At 53.6% G+C, this 17,545-nt stretch overlaps 1 protein-coding gene across 1 annotated transcript; it reads left to right on the plus strand.

The window, feature by feature from the left end:
• Positions 1-429: 429 nt before the first annotated feature.
• Positions 430-16,852, plus strand: VKORC1 (vitamin K epoxide reductase complex subunit 1). The gene is made up of 3 exons (XM_029057719.2): positions 430-691; positions 14,823-14,932; positions 16,029-16,852. The coding sequence occupies exons 1-3, from the start codon at positions 519-521 to the stop codon at positions 16,253-16,255; spliced, it is 510 nt and encodes a 169-aa protein (XP_028913552.1). The 5' UTR covers positions 430-518; the 3' UTR covers positions 16,256-16,852.
• Positions 16,853-17,545: the final 693 nt, after the last annotated feature.

The following is a 17,545-nucleotide window of genomic DNA, read 5'->3' on the forward strand; positions in this document are numbered from 1 at the left end:
GCGCTTACTAGGTGCAGAGCACTGGACTAAGCGCTTGGGATGAACAAGTCGGCAACAGATAGAGACGGTCCCTGCCGTTTGACGGGCTTACGGTCTAAGCGCTGGGGTAGACACAGGGGAATCAGGCTGTCCCACGTGGGGCTGACAGTCTTCATCCCCATTTGACAGATGAGGCACCGAGAAGTGAAGTGACTTGCCCAAAGTCACCCAGCCGCCAAGTGGCCGAGCCGGGATTGGAACCCATGACCTCTGACTCCAAAGCCCGCGCTCTGAGTGAGTGCATGGCCATTCCGAGCGCTTAGGCCAGTGCTCCGCACCCAGGCAGGGCGCCATAAATACCACTGAATGCCTGAACGGAGGAATGAAGGCCTGGGGGGCGGGGAGGGGAGGGTGGGTCCCGCCCCGTGGTTGGGCGTGGGGGCGGGCCCCGTCCGCCCGTCCTGCCTTCCGCCGGCCCGGTCCGTCCCCCTAGCCCCGTGTGGCCTTCGTGTCCGGTCCCGGTTGGCGTGTGGCGGGGGATGGGGGCGTGCGGGGACGGGCCCGGGCGGGCGCGGCTGTGGCTGTGCGCGGCGGGGCTGGCGCTGTCGGCCTACGCGCTGCACGTGGAAGCGGCGAGAGCCCGGGACGGACACTACCGAGCCTTCTGCGACCTGGGCCGGGCCGTCAGCTGCTCCCGCGTCTTCTCCTCCCGGTGAGGCGGGACCCCGACCCGGGACGGACCCCGGACACCGGCCGTGCCGAGCCGGACGGGCGGCCCCTCCCCCCCCAGGAAACTCCTCACCCTCGGCTTCCAAGCTGGCCATCCCCCGGCCCCCTCCTACCTCTCCTCCCTCCTCCCCTTCTCCAGTCCAGTGGTCGCCTATCCATCTCTCTATCGAGCAGCTACTCCTCACTCTCGGTTTCCAAGCTGTCCATCCCCTGGCCCCCTCCTATCTCTCCTCCCTCCTCTCCTTCTCCAGTCCTGTGGTTGCCTAACAACCTCTCTATCGAGCAGCTACTCCTCACTCTCGGTTTCCAAGCTGGCCATCCCCCGGGCCCCCTCCTACCTCACCTCCCTTCTCTCCTCCTCCAACCCAGTGGTTGCCTGTCAACCTCCACACGAAACAAAAACTTCTCACTCTAGGCTTCGAGGCTCTCCATCCCCTTGCCCCCTCCAGCCTCTCCTCCCTTCTCTCTTTCTCCTGCCCACCCCGCACGCTCCGCTCCTCTGCCGCCCACCTCCTCACCGTCCCCCGTTCTCCCCTCTCCCGCCAAAGACCCCTGACCCGTGTCCTCCCGCTGACCTGGAACGCCCACCCTCCTCAGCTCCGCCAAACGAACTCTCTTCCCCCCTTCAAAGCCCTACTGGGAGCTCACCTCCTCCAGGAGGCCTTCCCAGACTGATCCCTTCCCCCCAGCACTGTGCTCATCTGTATTATTAGCCTATTTATTTTCTTAATGAGGTGTACATCTCCATGATTCTGTTGATCTTGGTGATGTGGCCTTGTTTTTGCTTTGCTCTCCCCTGCTTCGCGGTCTGTCTCCCCCGTTTAGACCGTGAGCCCGTCGTTGGGCCGGGATGGTCTCTATCAGTTGCCCAATTGTCCATTCCAAGCGCTTAGTCCAGTGCTCTGCACATAATAAGCGCTCACTATTGAATGAATGAAGGGCGGGCCTGGCAGGCTGCAGCCCGCCGCACTCATACCCGCGCCCACTCTTCGGCAAGTCGCTTCGCACAAAGTGGTCGTACTTATTGACCGCTTACTGAGTACAGAGTGCTGTCATAATATTTATAATAATGTTGATGGTGGTATTTGTTAAGCGCTTACCATGTGCCCAGCACTCTTCTAAGCGCTGAGGGAGATACGACATCATCAGATTGTCTATTCTCCCTCCCCGGCAGACTGGGGAGCCCCAGGTGGGACAGTGACTGGGTCCCATCTGGTATTTGTTGGTATTTGTATTTGTTAAGCGCTTACTACGTGCAGAGCACTGTTCTAAGCGCTGGGGTAGATACAGGGTAATCAGGTTGTCCCTCGTGAGGCTCACAGTCTTCATCCCCATTTTACAGGTGAGGTAACTGAGGCACAGAGAAGTGAAGTGACTTGCCCACAGTCACACAGCTGACAAGGGGCGGAGCCAGGATTAGAACCCATGACCTCTGACTCCCAAGCCCGGGCTCTTTCCACTGAGCCACGCTGCTTCTCTTTACTTCTCTGGGCCTAGTGGGTAGGGCCCGGTCTTGGGAAGCAGAAGGTCCTGGGTTCTGATCCTAGCTCCGCCACTCGTCTGCTCTGTGACCCTGGGCAGCTTACTTCACTTCTCTGGCACTTGGCACATAACGCTGGGGGAGATTCGAGGGAATCAGGTGGTCCCTCGTGGGGCTCACAGTCTTAATCTGTGATCTTAATCTTAAAATGGGGATTGAAAGTGTGAGCCCCTTCTGGGACCACCTGATTACCCTGGATCTACCCCCAGTGCTTAGAACTGTACTTCACACATAGTAAGCGCTTAACAAATACCATCATCATCATTATTATTATTATTATTAATCCTTATTTTACAAACGAGGGAACTGAGGCCCAGTGAAGTGACTTGCCCAAAGTCATACAGCTGACAAGAGGTGGAGCTGGGATTAGAACCCAAGACCTCTGACTCCCAAGCGCGGGCCATGCTGCTTCTCTAAGCGCTTGGGAAAGTACAGGACAGCCTTAAAGAGGGACAATCCCTGCCCACAACAAGCTTGGCCTCGCTGGGCCTCGGTTTCCTCCTCTGTAAAATGGGCAACTGGATATCTGTTGTCCCTCCCCGGTAGACTGGGGAGCCCAGGGTGGGACGGGGACTGGGTCCCATCCGCTGAGAAGCAGCATGGCCCAGTAGATAGAGCCCGGGCCTGGGAGTCAGAAGGTCCTGGGTTCTGATTCCGGCTCTGCCACTTGTCTGCCGTGTGACCTTGGGCAAGTCACTTCACTTCTCTGGGCCTCAGTTATCTCATCTGTAAAATGAGGATTGAGACTGTCCCCCTGTGGGGCAGGGACACGTGGCTTAGTGGAAAGAGCCCGGGCTTTGGGAGTCAGAGGTCATGGCTTCTAATCCCAGCTCCACCACTTGTCAGCTGTGTGACTTTGGGCAAGTCACTTCAACTTCTCTGTGCCTCAGTTACCTCATCTGTAAATTGGGGATTAAGACTGTGAGCCCCACGTGGGACAACCTGATGACCTTGTAAAGAGAAGCTGCGTGGCTCAGTGGAAAGAGCACGGGCTTTGGAGTCAGAGGTCATGGGTTCAAATCCCGGCTCGGCCATTTGTCAGCTGTGTGACTTTGGGCAAGTCACTTAACTTCTCGGTGCCTCAGTGACCTCATCTGTAAAATGGGGATTAAGACTGTGAGCCCCACGTGGGACAACCTGATTCCCTTGTGTCTACCCCAGCGCTTAGAACAGTGCTCGGCACATAGTAAGCGCTTAACAAATACCAACATTATTATTATTATTATTGTAATAATAATGATGGCATTTGTTAAGCGCTTACTATGTGCAAAGCACTGTTCTATCTATTCTAGTGCTTAGAATAGTGCTTGGCAGAGAGTAAGCGCTTAACAAATACCAACATTATTATTATTAGGGATTGTCTCTATCTGCTGCCGAATTGTACTTTCCAAGTGCTTAGTGCTGTGCACACAGTAAGCACTCAATAAATATGATTGAATGAATAGTAAGCGCTTAGCAAATACCATCGTTATTATCTGCTTGTATCCACCCCAGCGCTTAGTACAGTGCCTGGTACATAGTTAAGTGCTTAACAGATACCACAATTATTATTATATTATAGCTACCCCTGCGTTTACTACAATGCTGGGCATATAGTAAGCGCCCAAACCATACCATTAACAAAACTGGGGCAGGGAGTGTGGGGTTGAGGACCCTGAGAGAGCATGGGGTGACACTGAGGGCTGGAGATGTTTGGAAATGTTCAACCAGAAGAGGAGGTGGTTGACCTGCCCTGGGGATTTTGTAATTCACAGCCTGGACATCCCTACCATGACCAAAGGTCATTCATTTTTTGGTAAATAAATTGTCCACCCCTGGGGTCAGGAGGTCAAGGCTTCTTAGATTAAGGGGGCCGAGGGAGGAGGTGGAGAGAGCTGAGCAGGGTCCCTCACTGGGACGGGAGGCCTAGCAAACAGCACTTCTTCATCCCCCCCACCCATTCCCCTCCCTTTTCCTCTCCAGAGCTGATAGGGGAAGCAGCATGGCCTAGTGAAAAGACCAAAAGCCTGGGAGTTGGAGGACCTGGGTTCTAATCCCACTTTGCTACTTGTCTGCTGCTTACCCTTGGGCAAGTCACATAATTTCTCTGTGCCTCAGTCTCCTCGTCTCTAAAATGGGGATTAAGACTGTGAGCCCTATGCGGGTCAGGGACTGTGTCCAACCCAATTACCTTGTATCTACTCCATTGCTTAGTATAGTCCTGGCACATAGTAAATGCTTAACAAATACTATTATTATTATTATTTGGTTTTGGGCCCGGCCCATCTTATAGGTCCTGCAGGTCAGGGCATCTTCCAGACACCCTGCGAGCATCCCAGAACTCCCATTTCTAAGCAGTTCTGACTGGGCAAACCACTGCACATGTGTGATTGACCCAGGGAGATCCACCTGCCCCAAAACCCCAGGCATCTCTCTTATTCAGCCCACAGATTCAATCCACCACTAAATTCTGTCAGTTCCAAGATCAAAACATCGCTAAAATCCACCCTTTCCCCTCCATCCAACTGCTACTACGTTAATACAGTCACTTGACCTCTCGCGCCTTGATTACTGTGTCGGCTTCCTTGCTGACCTCCCGGCCTCCCGTCTCTCCCCACTCCAGTCCATACATCACTCTGCTGCTTGGGTCATTTTTCTACAGAAACATTCAGGACGTCTCCCCACTCAAGAACCTCCAGTGGTTGCCCATCCACCTCCGCGTGAAACCAAAGCTCCTCGGCATTGGCTTTAAAGCCCTCCATCACCTCGCCCCCTCCTACCTCACCCGGCTACTCTCCTACTACAATCCAGCCCGCACATTTTGCTCCTCTAATGCTAACCTTCTCCCTGTACCTTGATCTTGTCTATTTCGCCACAGAACCCTCGCCCATGTCCAGCCTCTGGCCTGGAATGCTCCCTCTTCATATCTGACAGTTACTCTCCACCGCTTCAAAGCCTTATTGAAGGCCCATCTCCTCCCAGTGGCCTTCCCTGACTGAGCCCCACTTTTCCTCTTCTCCCATTCCCTTCTGCCTAGCCCTGACTTGCTCTCTTGGTTCTCCCCGGCTCCCAATTCCACAGCACTTAGGTACGTATCTGTAATTTATTTATATTAATGTCTGTCTCCCCCTCTAGTCCGTAAGCTCACTGTGGGCAGGGAATGTGTCTGTTTATTTGTTCTATATATTCTCCCAAGCACTTAGTACAGTGCTCTGCACCCAGTAAGCGCTCAATAAATACGATTGAATGAAGGAATGAACCTCTTCTAGGCCTGACGAATCCCATTTCTGGTTCTGCCGGGGGCCGGGTGTGTCGGGAGGAGTCAGGGTCAGGAAGTGGTGGCCCGTGCCGGACTTTCCCTGGCACCCTCCGTTCCGACCCCCCTCATCCCGGACTGGCCAAGCAGAGTCCATTCCAAGGCCGTGTTCAAGGTGGACGAACCTGAACTTGGTTCAAATTCACAAGGTAGTTGTGACAGATGGGATTCAGTCAGTCAGTCAGTGCAGAGCATTGTCCTAAGGGCTTGGGAGAATACTATATAACAATATAACAGACATTCCCTGCCCCAGATGAGCTAACAGTCGAGAAGGAGAGTCAGACATTAATATCAATAACTGAATTACAGCTATCTACATAAGTGATGTGGGCTGGGAGCGGGGAATGAATAAAGGGAACAAGTCACGACGGCGCAGAAGGGAGTGGAAGAAAGAAAAGGAAAAGAGGGCTTAGTCAGGGAAGACCTCCTGGGGGAGATGTGCCTTCAGTAAGGGTTTGAAGTTGCGGGGAGTCACTGTCTGGCAGATATGAGGAGGGAGGGAGGTCCAGGCCAGAGACAGAACATGGATGAGAGGTCAACAGCGAGATAGACATCGAGGTACAGTGAGAAAGTTGGCATTAGAGCAGTTGAAGTATGCGGGCTGGGTTGCAGTAGGAGAGTAGAGGGGTGAGAGAGGAGGGGGCAAGGTGATCGACTGCTTTAAAGCCAGTGGTGTAAGGAGTCTGTGTTTGAGGCGGAGGTGGATGGGCAACCGCTGGAGGTTCTTAAGGAGTGGGGAAACATGGCCTGAACGTTTTTGTAGAAAAAGGATGCGGGCGGCAGAGTGGGGAGAGACAGGAGGCAGGGAGGTGAACACGGAAGCTGATTTGCCATCCAGTGTGGACTGATGCTCTAGGAAGCAGTGGGCTTCACCAGTGGACTGACCCCACAACAGACAGCAAACCCAACTCTCTCTCTCTCTCCCAGACATGTATCAGCATTTATACCCAGTCTGCCCTTTGTCGTGCTCAGCGTCCTGGCAGGCACCAGGGATTGGACATTAATATTAATAATAATGTTGGTATTTGTTAAGCATTCACTATGTGCCGAGCACATAGTGCCGAGCACATAGTGCCGAGCACCGTTCTAAGTGCTGGGGTAGATGCAGGGCAATCAGGTTGTCCCCCAGGAGGCTCACAGTTTTAGTCCTCATTTTATAGATGAGGTAACTAAGGCACAGAGAAGTTAAATGACTTAACCGAAGTCACAGAGCAGACAAGTGGCGGAGCCAGGATTAGAACTCATGTCCTCTGACTCCCAAGCCCATGCTTTCTCCACTAAGCCATGCTGCTTCTCCATTAGCAGCCCCCTCTCTTCCGTTAGTGCAGATGGGGGTGGATCCTGATGAGCATGGGCAGCCTGGCATTCATTCCCACCCTGGGGTTCCGGGCGGCACAGATGGTCCAGGCCCATGTGTCTCTGGGGGCCTGCATCCTGAGGGCCGCAGCTCGGGCTTCTTGCAGAGAGTGGGATACATCCTGGAGACCAGGGAGTCGTTGGCTTCCCCAGGCCCCGGCCCTGATGATGATGGCATTTGTTAAGAGCTTACTATGTGTCAAGCCCTGGGCTAAGCACTGGAGTAGATACAGTCTAATCAGGTTGGACACAGTCTTAATCCCCATTTTCCAGATGAGGGAACTGAGGCCCAGTGAAGTGACTTACCTAAGGTGACACAGCAGTCAGGTGGCGGAGCCAAGACTAGAACCCGCGTCCTTCCAACTCCCAGGCCCGGGTTAACCCCACTAGGTCATGCTGCTTCCCCATGCTCTGCCTGGATCCTGCGCTTTCTGCCTCCCTGGTCTCCTCCCCGGACCCTGGATGAGCGGGCTTCCTCGGAGCTACCCGGCGGATCTGCGGGGCTTCTCGGGGAGTGATTTTTGCTGGCTAAGTCCTCACATGGAAAGAATCAACTTCATCTGTCCATAATATTAACAATAATCATAATTTTAGTATTAAGCATTTACTACGTACCAGGCACTGTACTAAGCACTGGGGCAGATACAAGGTAATGGGGTTGGACACAGTCCTCGTCCCACAGTCTTAATCACCATTTCCCAGAGGAGGAAACTGAAGCCCAGAGAAGTGAAGTGGTTGGCCCAAGGTCACGCAGCGGATAAGTGGCAGAGCCGGGTTTAGAACCCACAGACCATCAAGCAATCCAGCTTCCTCTTCTAGAATGGCAGTGGGACCGCACTGGCACTGTAAGAGACACTGCTTTAGGGCCGGCCTTCAGAGGGCTTGGGGCTCAAGTGCTCAGCTAGACCTTCCTCAGCCCCTTCAGTCAATTATTGGGGGGCTATGGAGTATCGACTATGTAGTAGACACAGGAAACACGGGGCAGGGAACACGACTGCTAATTCTGTTGTACTCTCCCTAGCGCCCAGTCCAGTGGTCTGCACATAGTAAGCACTCAATAAATACCACTGATTGATAGGCACCTGGGAACATAAAAATAAAATGGAATACACGATGGCCTTACCTCCACGATCTTGCAATCTCTTGGGGAAGACGGGTAGACACAGATGGTGTACAGAAAGCAGCATGGCCTGGTAGAAAGAACACAGGGCCTGGGAGCCAGACGTCCAAGTTTCTAATCCTGGCTCTGTCGCTTGCCTGCTGCGACAAGTCATCTAACCATTCAGTGCCTCAGTTTCTTCAACTGCAAAGCCGTTCTCCCTCCTGCTTAGTCAGGGAGACAGTCCCTGTGTGAGACAGGGACTGTGTCAAATCTGATTATCTTCTATCTTAGTTCTTGGCATGTGGTAAGCACTTAAGAAATACCTCAATTTATTAGGAGTAGTTAGTAGTTGTATCAATAAGAGGAAAATCATCAGATGCGATGGGTAACGAGCGCAAGAAAATTGGAGTTAAATCACATAAGTAAACAGATAGTTCCAGAAGGGTTTAGGGTAGTTGATGGGATGACATGACCAGGAAGGTGAAGATGAATCCGGAAATGGGGAACTTTTCTAGGCTTTATGCTATGTCTCAGGATCTTTAGTTGACCCGAATAAAACTCACCAAAATTCAAAATTCAGTTCGTCATCTTATTTTTAGACATTGGCGAATGCCTCGGTTAATCCCGCCGTCGACCCCTGGGCCACGTCCTCCCGCGGTCCTGGAACGCCCTCCCTCCTCACCTCCGCCAAACTGATTCCCTTCCCCTCTTCAAAACCCTACTTAAAACTCACCTCCTCCAAGAGGCCTTCCCAGACTGAGCTCCTCTTCTCTCTCTCCTCCCTCTGCCACCCCCCCCTTCACCTCTCCGCAGCTAAACCCTCTTTTCCCCCTTTCCCTCTGCTCCTCCCCCTCTCCCTTCCCATCACCTCAGCACCGTACTCGTCCGCTCAACTGTATATATTTCCATTACCCTATTTATTTTGTTAATGAAATGTACATCGCCTCGATTCTATTTAGTCGCCATTGTTTTTATGAGATGTTCTTCCCCTTGACTCTATTTATTGCCATTGTTCTCGTCTGTCCATCTCCCCCGATTAGACCATAAGCCCATCAAACGGCAGGGACTGTCTATCTGTTGCCGACTTGTTCATTCCAAACGCTTAGTACAGTGCTCTGCACATAGTAAGCGCTCAATAAATACTATTGAATGAACACTTGGGAGAAGACGAGAGAGGTAAAAGACACCAACCTTGTCTCCCAGGAGTTTCCAGCCTAATGGGGGAGGCAGGCGGCCACAAAATTATTTCGTTAGGCAGTCAGGAGGAAACCGAGATACACCGGCTAGACAAGAGACTGGAAGGTTGAGTGCATGTTTCAGGAGTAGCCTGCTTGAATTACGTATATAAGGCTTGCACACATCGAGAAGTAGCGTGGAGTGCGGACTGATGTGGGGAGAGGTTGGAGGCTGGGCTGATAATGGTGCCCAGTTGGGAGGTGTTGTGGATTTGTATCAGGATGGTGGCTTGCGAAGGTGTGGGAAGGGGTGGAACCAGGAAACGGCACAGGAGGAAAAACCAGCAGCCCTTAGAGACAAACTGACTCAGGGAGCTGAAAGAGGAACCAAAGATAAATCTAAAGTGGAACAGGGAGAATGGAGTTAAGCCGACAGAAAAAAGCAGTGTGGCCTATTGGAAAGAGCACAGGCCTAGGGGTCAGAAAACTTTAGTTGTAATACTGACTCCGCCACTTATCACCTGTGTGACTTTGAGCAAGTCACTTAACTTCTCTGTGTCTGTTACCTCACCTGTAAAATGGGGGTTAAGACGGTGAGCCCCACGTGGGAGGACCTGATTACCTTGTATCTACCTCGGTGCTTAGAACAGTGCTTGGCACATAGTAAGCATTTAACAAATACAGTTATTATTATTATTAAGCCGACAGAAAAAAGCAGCGTGGCCTGTTGGAAAGACCACAGGCCTAGGGATCAGAGAACCTTGGTTGTAATCCTGGCTCTGCCACTTGTCTGCTGGGGTGACCTGGGGCAAGTCATTTAATTTCTCTGTCCATCAGTTTCCTCATGGGTTAAACGGGGATTAAATCTCCAATTTTGAGGCCCGTGTGGGACAGGGACTGGTGTCCAACCTGATTATCTTGTATCTGTAAAATGGGGATTAAGACTGTGAGCCCCACGTGGGACAACCTGATTCCCCTGTGTCTACCCCAGCGCTTAGAACGGTGCTCGGCACATAGTAAGCGCTTAACAAATACCAACATTATTATTACCCCAGTGCTTAATAAAGTACTTGGAACCTAATGAGGGCTTAACAAGAATGCCCTCACCAGCACGCACCCGCACCGCAGGCACGCATGCAAAAAGAGTTTAAGGAGCTAATGGGTCATCCTTGGGGAGATGTCCTGGAGGCAAGAGGAAATGTGAGGCAGGTGAGAGGTCAGGGCTGGTGAGGTAGATTTGGGAATCCCCCGCAGAGGGGTTACAGGAGCTGAAATCATGGCAGCGTGCCTATTTATTGTTATATTGTACTCTCCCAAGTGCTTAGGGCAGTGCTTTGCACATAGGATGAATTCTTTCCCCAGAAAAATGAGTGGAGAGTGAGATGACTAGGGTGCCCAGAACAGAGAGAGCCTTGTGAATCCCCTCAGTTAATGGGTGGGAAAGGAGAGAGACAAGTCAGCGCTGGAGACTGAGGAAAGAGGGGTCGGAGAGCTAGGATGAGAACTGAGTGGGTTCCACGCAGGCGAAACCGAGGCCGAGGAGAGCTTCCAGAATGAGGGAAGGGTCAACGGCTTGGCAGGCAGCTGAGAGCTAAATCAGAGGTTGAGGATGGAGAAGAGGCCCACCCGTCTTGGCCGAGAGAAGGCTCTTGGTAGTCTGGGCCTGCTTGACGGCAGAGAGGGGAAGGAACCGAAGGTGAGTGAGAGGTTGAAAGTGCAGAGCGAGGGGGGAAGGGTGGGAGCAAGGACCAGTAGGGTCTCCTTGGATGACCGGGAACCCTTGTTCCGGCGGGGTTGGTTGCCATTTGTTCTCCCTGGAACAGAGAGGTAGCGGGAGAGGTGGGAGAATGAGGAGTAAGGGCAACCGGGGCACTCTGTCTGTCGGGCCCCTTGGACGAGTTCTTTCTCACAAGGCCCCCGGGGCTCCTGGAGGAAAGTGTCCCTAGGCAGGCCTCCCCACCCCGGCAGACCCTCAGGGGCTGAGAAGTCGGTGGTCTAGGGGACAGAGCACCAGCCTGGGAGTCAGAGGAACCTGGGTTCTAATCCCGGCTCGGCCACGTGTCTGCTATTTGACCTTAGGCCCGTCGCTTCACTTCTCTGGGTCTCAGTTACCTCAGCTTGTAAAATGGGGATAAGAGTGTGAGACCCGTGAGGCAGGAACTGTGTCCAACCTGATTAACTTATATCTAGCCCAGGGCTTAGAACAGTTCTTGTTCTAAGAACTTAATAATAATGATGATGTTGGTATTTGTTAAGTGCTTACTATGTGCCAAGCACTGTTCTAAGCACTGGGTAGATACAAGGTAGTCAGGTTGTCCCACATGGGGCTCATAGTCTTAATCCCCATTTAACAGATGAGGGAACTGAGGCACAGAGAAGTAAAGTGACTTGCCCAAAGTTACACAGCTGACAAGGGGCGGAGCCGAAATTAGAACCCACAACCTTTGACTCCCAAGCCCGGGCTCTTACCACTAAGCCACGCTGTTTTTCAAACCTAACAAATGCCATCATTATTATTATTATCATGATTATGACAAGACCAGGAGGATTGGGTCAGACAGGGCTTCCTTGGCTCCAAGGGGACTCCAAGAAGGTCAGGGTGAAGGGGCTTGTGCCTCGTTTCCATAGGCTCTGTCGACACATTTGCAATTATTTTAATTCCAGAGGACTCCAGTAAAAACTACTACTGTAGAGCCCCAGGCACAGGGCTGGGGGATTCCAGTCCTCACGGCCCCGAGCAGGGAAGTGGTCAACGGGAAGGTCTAAACCTGGCCCAGACCTGGCCAGACCTGAACCAGACTTGGTCCGACCATGGAGACAAGATTTGAGGGGAGGCCTGAGCCTGGGGAGGCCTCTGACTTTCCCAAATTTACCTCACCAGCTCTGACCTCTCACCTGCCTCACATTTCCTCTTGCCTCCAGGACATTTCCACAAGGATGACCCATTAGCTCTTTAAGCTCTTTTTGCATATGTGTGTGCTTGGGGGGGTGGGGAGGGCGTTCTTGTTAAGCCCTTATTAGGTTCTAAGTACTGTAGTAAGCACCGGGGTAAATACAAGATCATCAGGTTGGACACCAGTCCCTGTCCCACACGGGCCTCAAAGTTGGAGATTTAATCCCCATTTTACCCATGAGGAAACTGATGGACAGAGAAGTTAAATAATAATAATGTTGTTATTTGTTAAGCGCTTACTATGTGCCAAGCACTGTTCTAAGTGCTGGGGTAGATACAGGGTCATCAGTTTGTCCCATGTAGGGCTCACAGTCTTCATCCCCATTTTACAGATAGGTAACTGAGGCTCAGAGAAGTTAAATGACTTGCCCAAGGTCACCCCAGCAGACAAGTGGTAGAGCCAGGATTACAATGAAGGTTCTCTGATCCCTAGGCCTGTGCTCTTTCCAATAGACCACACTGCTTTTTTCTGTCGAGTTGATAATAATAATAATAATTGAATTTGTTAAGTGCTTACTATGTGCCTGGGACTCTGGAGGTTTGGGGTTCCCCATCATTATGGACAGCAGGAGAAGAAAGCAACATGACCTGGCTAGAGAAGCAGCATGGCCTAGTGGATAGAGCCCGGGCCTGAGAGAAGGACCTGGCTTCTAATCCCAGCTCTGCCTTTCGCCTGCCATGTGACCTTGGGCACTTCTGTGCCTCAGTTCCCTCATCGGTAAAATGGGGATTACGACCGAGAGCCCTGTGCGGGCAGGGACTGTGTCCAACCTGATTATCGACACTGTGGATCACCCCCTTCTCCTGGACACGTTATCCCACCTTGGCTTCACTGACTCTGTCCTCTCCTGGTTCTCCTCTTATCTCTCCTATCTTATCATTCTCAATCTCCTTCGAGGGCTCCTCTGCCTCCCACTTCCTAACTGTGGGGATTCCTCAAGGTTCAGTTCTGGGTCCCTTCTATTCACCATCTACACCCACTTCCTTGGAGAACTTATCTGCTCCCATGGCTTCAACTACCACCTCTATGCGGGTGACACCCAAATCTCCATCTCCAGCCCTGACCTCTCTCTCCAGTCTCGCATCGCCTCCTGCCTTCAAGATGTCTCTACTTGGATGTCCTCCTGTCACCTCAAACATAACGTGTCCAAAACAGAGCTCCTCATCTTCCCACCCAAACCCTGTCCTCCCCCTTCTCGTCACTGTAGATGGCACCACCGTCCTTCCTATCTCACAAGCCCATTACCTTGGCGTTATCCTCGACCCCTCTCTGCCATTCAACCCACATATTCATTCTGTCACCAAATCCTGTCGGTCCCACCTTCACAACATCGCTAAGATCCACCCTGTCCTCTCCATCCAAAGTGCTTCCACGTTAGTACAATCACTCATCCTATCCTGCTTGGATTCCTGCATCAGCCTCCTGCTGACCTCCCAGACTCCAATCTCTCCCCACTCCAGTCCATATTTCACTCTGCTGCTCGGATCATTTCTCTACAAAAACGTTCAGGACTCGTCACCCCTCTCCTCAAAAAACTCCAGTGGTTGCCCATCCACCTGTGTATCAAACGAAAACTCCTCACCATTGGCTTTAAAGCACTCCATCACCTTGGTCCCTCCTACCTCACTTTGCTTCTCTCCTTTTATAACCCAGCCCACACATTTCACTCCCCTAATGCCAACCTTCTCAATGTGCCTCGATCTCCCCTGTCTCGCCACTGACCTCTCCCTCATGTCCAGCTTTTGGCCGGGAACGCCCTCCCTCCATAAATCCAATTATTCTCCCCTACTTCAAAGCCGTATCGAAGGCACATCTCCTCCAAGGGGCCTTCCCAGACTAAGCCCACATTTCCTCATCTCCCACTCTTTTCCGTATCGCCCTGACTTGCTCCCTTTGCTCTTCCCCACCCTCCCTGCCCCACAGCACTCAATAATGCTGGTATTTGTTAAGCACTTACTATGTGCACAGCACTGTTCTAAGCGCCGGGGGAGATACAGGGTAATCAGGTTGTCCCACGTGGGGCTCACAGTCTTGATCCCCATTTTACAGATGAGGTAACTGAGGCACAGAGAAGTTAAGCGACTTGCCCACAGTCACACAGCTGACAAGCGGCAGAGGCGGGATAAGAACCCACGACCTCTGACTCCCAGGCCCGGGCCATTTCCGCTGAGCCACGCTGCTTCTCTGATGTACATATCTGTAATTTACTTGCATTGATGTCTGTCTCTCTCTCCCCACATCTAGACACTAAGCTCGTTGTGGACAGGGAATGTCACTGTTTATGGTTGTGTTGTACATTCCCAAACACTACAGTACAGTGCTCTGCACACAGTAAGCGCTCAGTAAATACGACTGAATGAATGAATTAGCATGTATCTACCAGAGCTTAGTACAGTGCCTAGCACACAGTAAGCACCTAACAAATACCACAATTATTATTACTATTAGGGGACTCAGGGTGGGCGGGGAGGCAGGCTTGGATTTGCTCCCTGCCCTGCGACCACTTTCTGTGTCCCCTGAAGGAGGTGGGGGGAGCATCCTCAGCCGCTGCAGGGGGAGGGATGGGTGCATGGGTGCCCACCCGCTCGGCGCGAGTCGTGGGTCCCCGAGCTTTAGGGTCCAGGGTAGCCACCGCGGTCCAGCCAAGCGCGGTGGACCCCGACACCCGCCATGACCGGATCCCCTCCCTCAGGTGGGGCCGGGGCTTCGGCCTGGTTGAGATGGTCCTGGGCCCAGACAGTTCTCTAAACCAGCCCAACAGCGTCTTCGGCCTCCTCTTCTACAGCCTGCAGCTCCTGCTTGGTGAGTGCGGACCCTCAGCCCCTCTCCCCTCTCCCTGTCCCCCCACCAGGGCCCTTCTCCGACTTTCCTTATTTCTTCCAACATTTTCCCCAGTCTGCCTCTGGACTGCAAGCTCCTTATGGGCAGGGAATGTATCTGCTAATCCTGTTGGATTATACTCTCCCAAGCGCTTAGAATGTGTCTGTTATATTGTTATATTGAAATCTCCCAAGCGCTTAGTTGAGTAGTAAGCGCCCAATAAATACGATTGACTCCTCTGCACATAGCACTCAATAAATACCATTGATTATTCCTAAACTCCCCACCTGTCTCCACCATGCTGAGAAGCAGCATGGCGTAGTGGATAGACTACAGAGTCTGGGAATCAGAAGGACCTGGGGTCTAGTCCCGGATCGGCCCCTTGTCCGCTGGGTGACCTTGGGCAAGTCACTTCACTTCTCTGTGCCTCAGTTCCCTCATCTGTAAAATGGGGATTGAGACAGAGCCTCACTTGGGACAGGGACTGGGTCTAACCCAACTTGCTTGATTCCACCCCAGTCCTTGGTACGTAGTAAGCGCTTAACAAATACTATTATCATTATTATTGTTCTGTCATTAGTCCCCATCCTGGCCTCTGACCGGGCTGCCCAAGGATCAGACGTGTGGAGGCAGGCCCTGGGCAGGCTGCTGTCTCTGCCTGCGTGTGTGGGGCCGAACTTTTGAGCCATGGAGATGTGTGGTCCCGCTGAGGGTCCAGTGGCTTGTACACCCAGTCCTTGGGGCAGACCCAGCGGGACTCTACAGGGACTGTGGGCAAGGAGGTCCAGAGCTGGTTTGGAGGCAGGTAGTACGCAGCCCAGGAGCACCCCATTCCAGCCGGAGTCCAATCCCCACTTTTCCCACTCAGTCATATTTATTGACTGTGTGCAGAGCACTGTTCCAAGCACTTGGGAGTGTACAATATAACATATTCCCTGCCGTCAACGAGCTTACAGTCTAGAGGGGGCATCCCTCATCGTCTCCCATCGTCTTATCGGCCCTTCCCCTTCCCGAAGTCTCCTCTGCTGCTCCCTAACCGTCTCTCCCCGGTCCCTGTCGTGTCCCCCGCCCACCCCAGGCTGCTCCCGGGCCCCCTGGACATCAGTGGTGCTGGCCCTCAGCTCGCTGCTCTCGCTCGCCGGTTCCCTGTACCTCGCCTGGATCCTGTTTTTCGTCCTGCACGACTTCTGCTTCATCTGCATCACCACCTACGCCATCAACGTGGGCCTGGCTCTGCTCAACTATCGGCGTCTGTGGGGCGGGGGTGCCCAGGGGCAACCGGGGGCCAAGGCCAAGGAGCACTGAGTGGGGGACCTGCATGCCCTGCCCTCTTCCTCCCCCGCCCCCGCCCCACCCCGCCCTCCTGAGTCGTGGCGTCCAGTGGAGGCCGTCTCAGCCCACGCCCCGCTGCCCCAGCACCTCGGGAGGAGTCCGCTCTCAGCTGGGAGGAGGGTGGGTGTTGGGACCTGATTTCCAGGCCGAGCCCCACCATCGCTGGTCCCGTGGCCACTCATCTGGCCTCAGTGTGGTTCCCAGTAGAGCCTCGTGCCACCCTCGGGGTCAGCCGCCCACTCACCCCCGCCCCTACACCCATCCCCCTCACCGGCTCCCACCGTCCAGACCTGGCGAGGAGCCCTTCCACAGCATCCCCACAACCCGCCAAGCCCGAGATGGGTCAGCCTGGGCCGACTGCCCCCGCCCCGGCCCTTAGGGGCTTCTGAAGGGGACTGTCTACGCAGCCCACCCTCTGAGAGGCAGACCCCACCCCACCTCTGGGTCCTGGGACAGGGAGGGGCCGGAGGGGAAAGGTGAGGTCTGCAAGAGGTGAGCGGTCTGAGGGCGAGAGGGTGGGCTATCTGGGTCCAAGCTATGATGTTTCCCAAATAAAAGTTAGAAAACTGTTCTGTGTGCGAGACTCCCTTCCGCACACTCACTCCGGAGACAAACCTCCCTTCCTTCCCAGAACCCAGGCACCCTCGACTCCGCATCTCCTGGCCCTCCTCGCCGCCGTCCCTCCCCTTGGCACCCACCTACATACCGCCTTCCCCGCAGGCAGGCCGCGGGGCTCGGCTGGGAGGACACGGATGTGAATCCATGTGCCTGCCTGGGCGAAGGGGAAGGGCCCCGCCTGGCCGGGAAGTCTGTCAGTTGCATCACTGCGTTGGGGAGTTAATGAGGTCCCTGTCAAAGGAGACCAGAATTTGGGGGCTCCAAGCAGGCTGGAGGGATGACGGGGAACCTCGCCGTCACTCCCACCCCTGCGGCGGGCCTATTGAGCCCAAGCCGCTCCTGCTTCAGTTTGGGTGGCAGCCGGGGCCGAGACGGTGGCAAGGGTCCCATTTGAACTGACCCACCTGGGGCCGTTCCCGGGGAGTTTCCTGGACGGCCGGAAAAACGTCTAGACGTCTTCGGAAACCCCCGGCCGGGAATACTCGGGGATCGACCGGGCAGCGGTGCCAGCTGTTGCCGCCGTTGCCGTCGAGAAGGAAGAAGAGGATGCCAAGTAACTTCTTCACTCCTTGTCCCCTCCGCTGCAGCTGTGCCACTGGCATTGTGGCTCTGCAGCCTTCTGCCACCCTGACGGTGGGGCAGAAC

This window comes from Ornithorhynchus anatinus, chromosome 2, assembly GCF_004115215.2.
Source record: "Ornithorhynchus anatinus isolate Pmale09 chromosome 2, mOrnAna1.pri.v4, whole genome shotgun sequence".
In the NCBI taxonomy this organism is placed as follows: domain Eukaryota; kingdom Metazoa; phylum Chordata; class Mammalia; order Monotremata; family Ornithorhynchidae; genus Ornithorhynchus; species Ornithorhynchus anatinus.

Coding starts and splice junctions, on each gene's coding strand:
- VKORC1 (XM_029057719.2), top strand. CDS start 519: ATGGGGGCGTGCGGGGACGGGCCCGGGCGGGCGCGGCTGTGGCTGTGC. Junction 692..14,822: donor TCCCGCGTCTTCTCCTCCCG/GTGAGGCGGGAC, acceptor CCCCTCCCTCAG/GTGGGGCCGGGGCTTCGGCC. Junction 14,933..16,028: donor CAGCCTGCAGCTCCTGCTTG/GTGAGTGCGGAC, acceptor CGCCCACCCCAG/GCTGCTCCCGGGCCCCCTGG.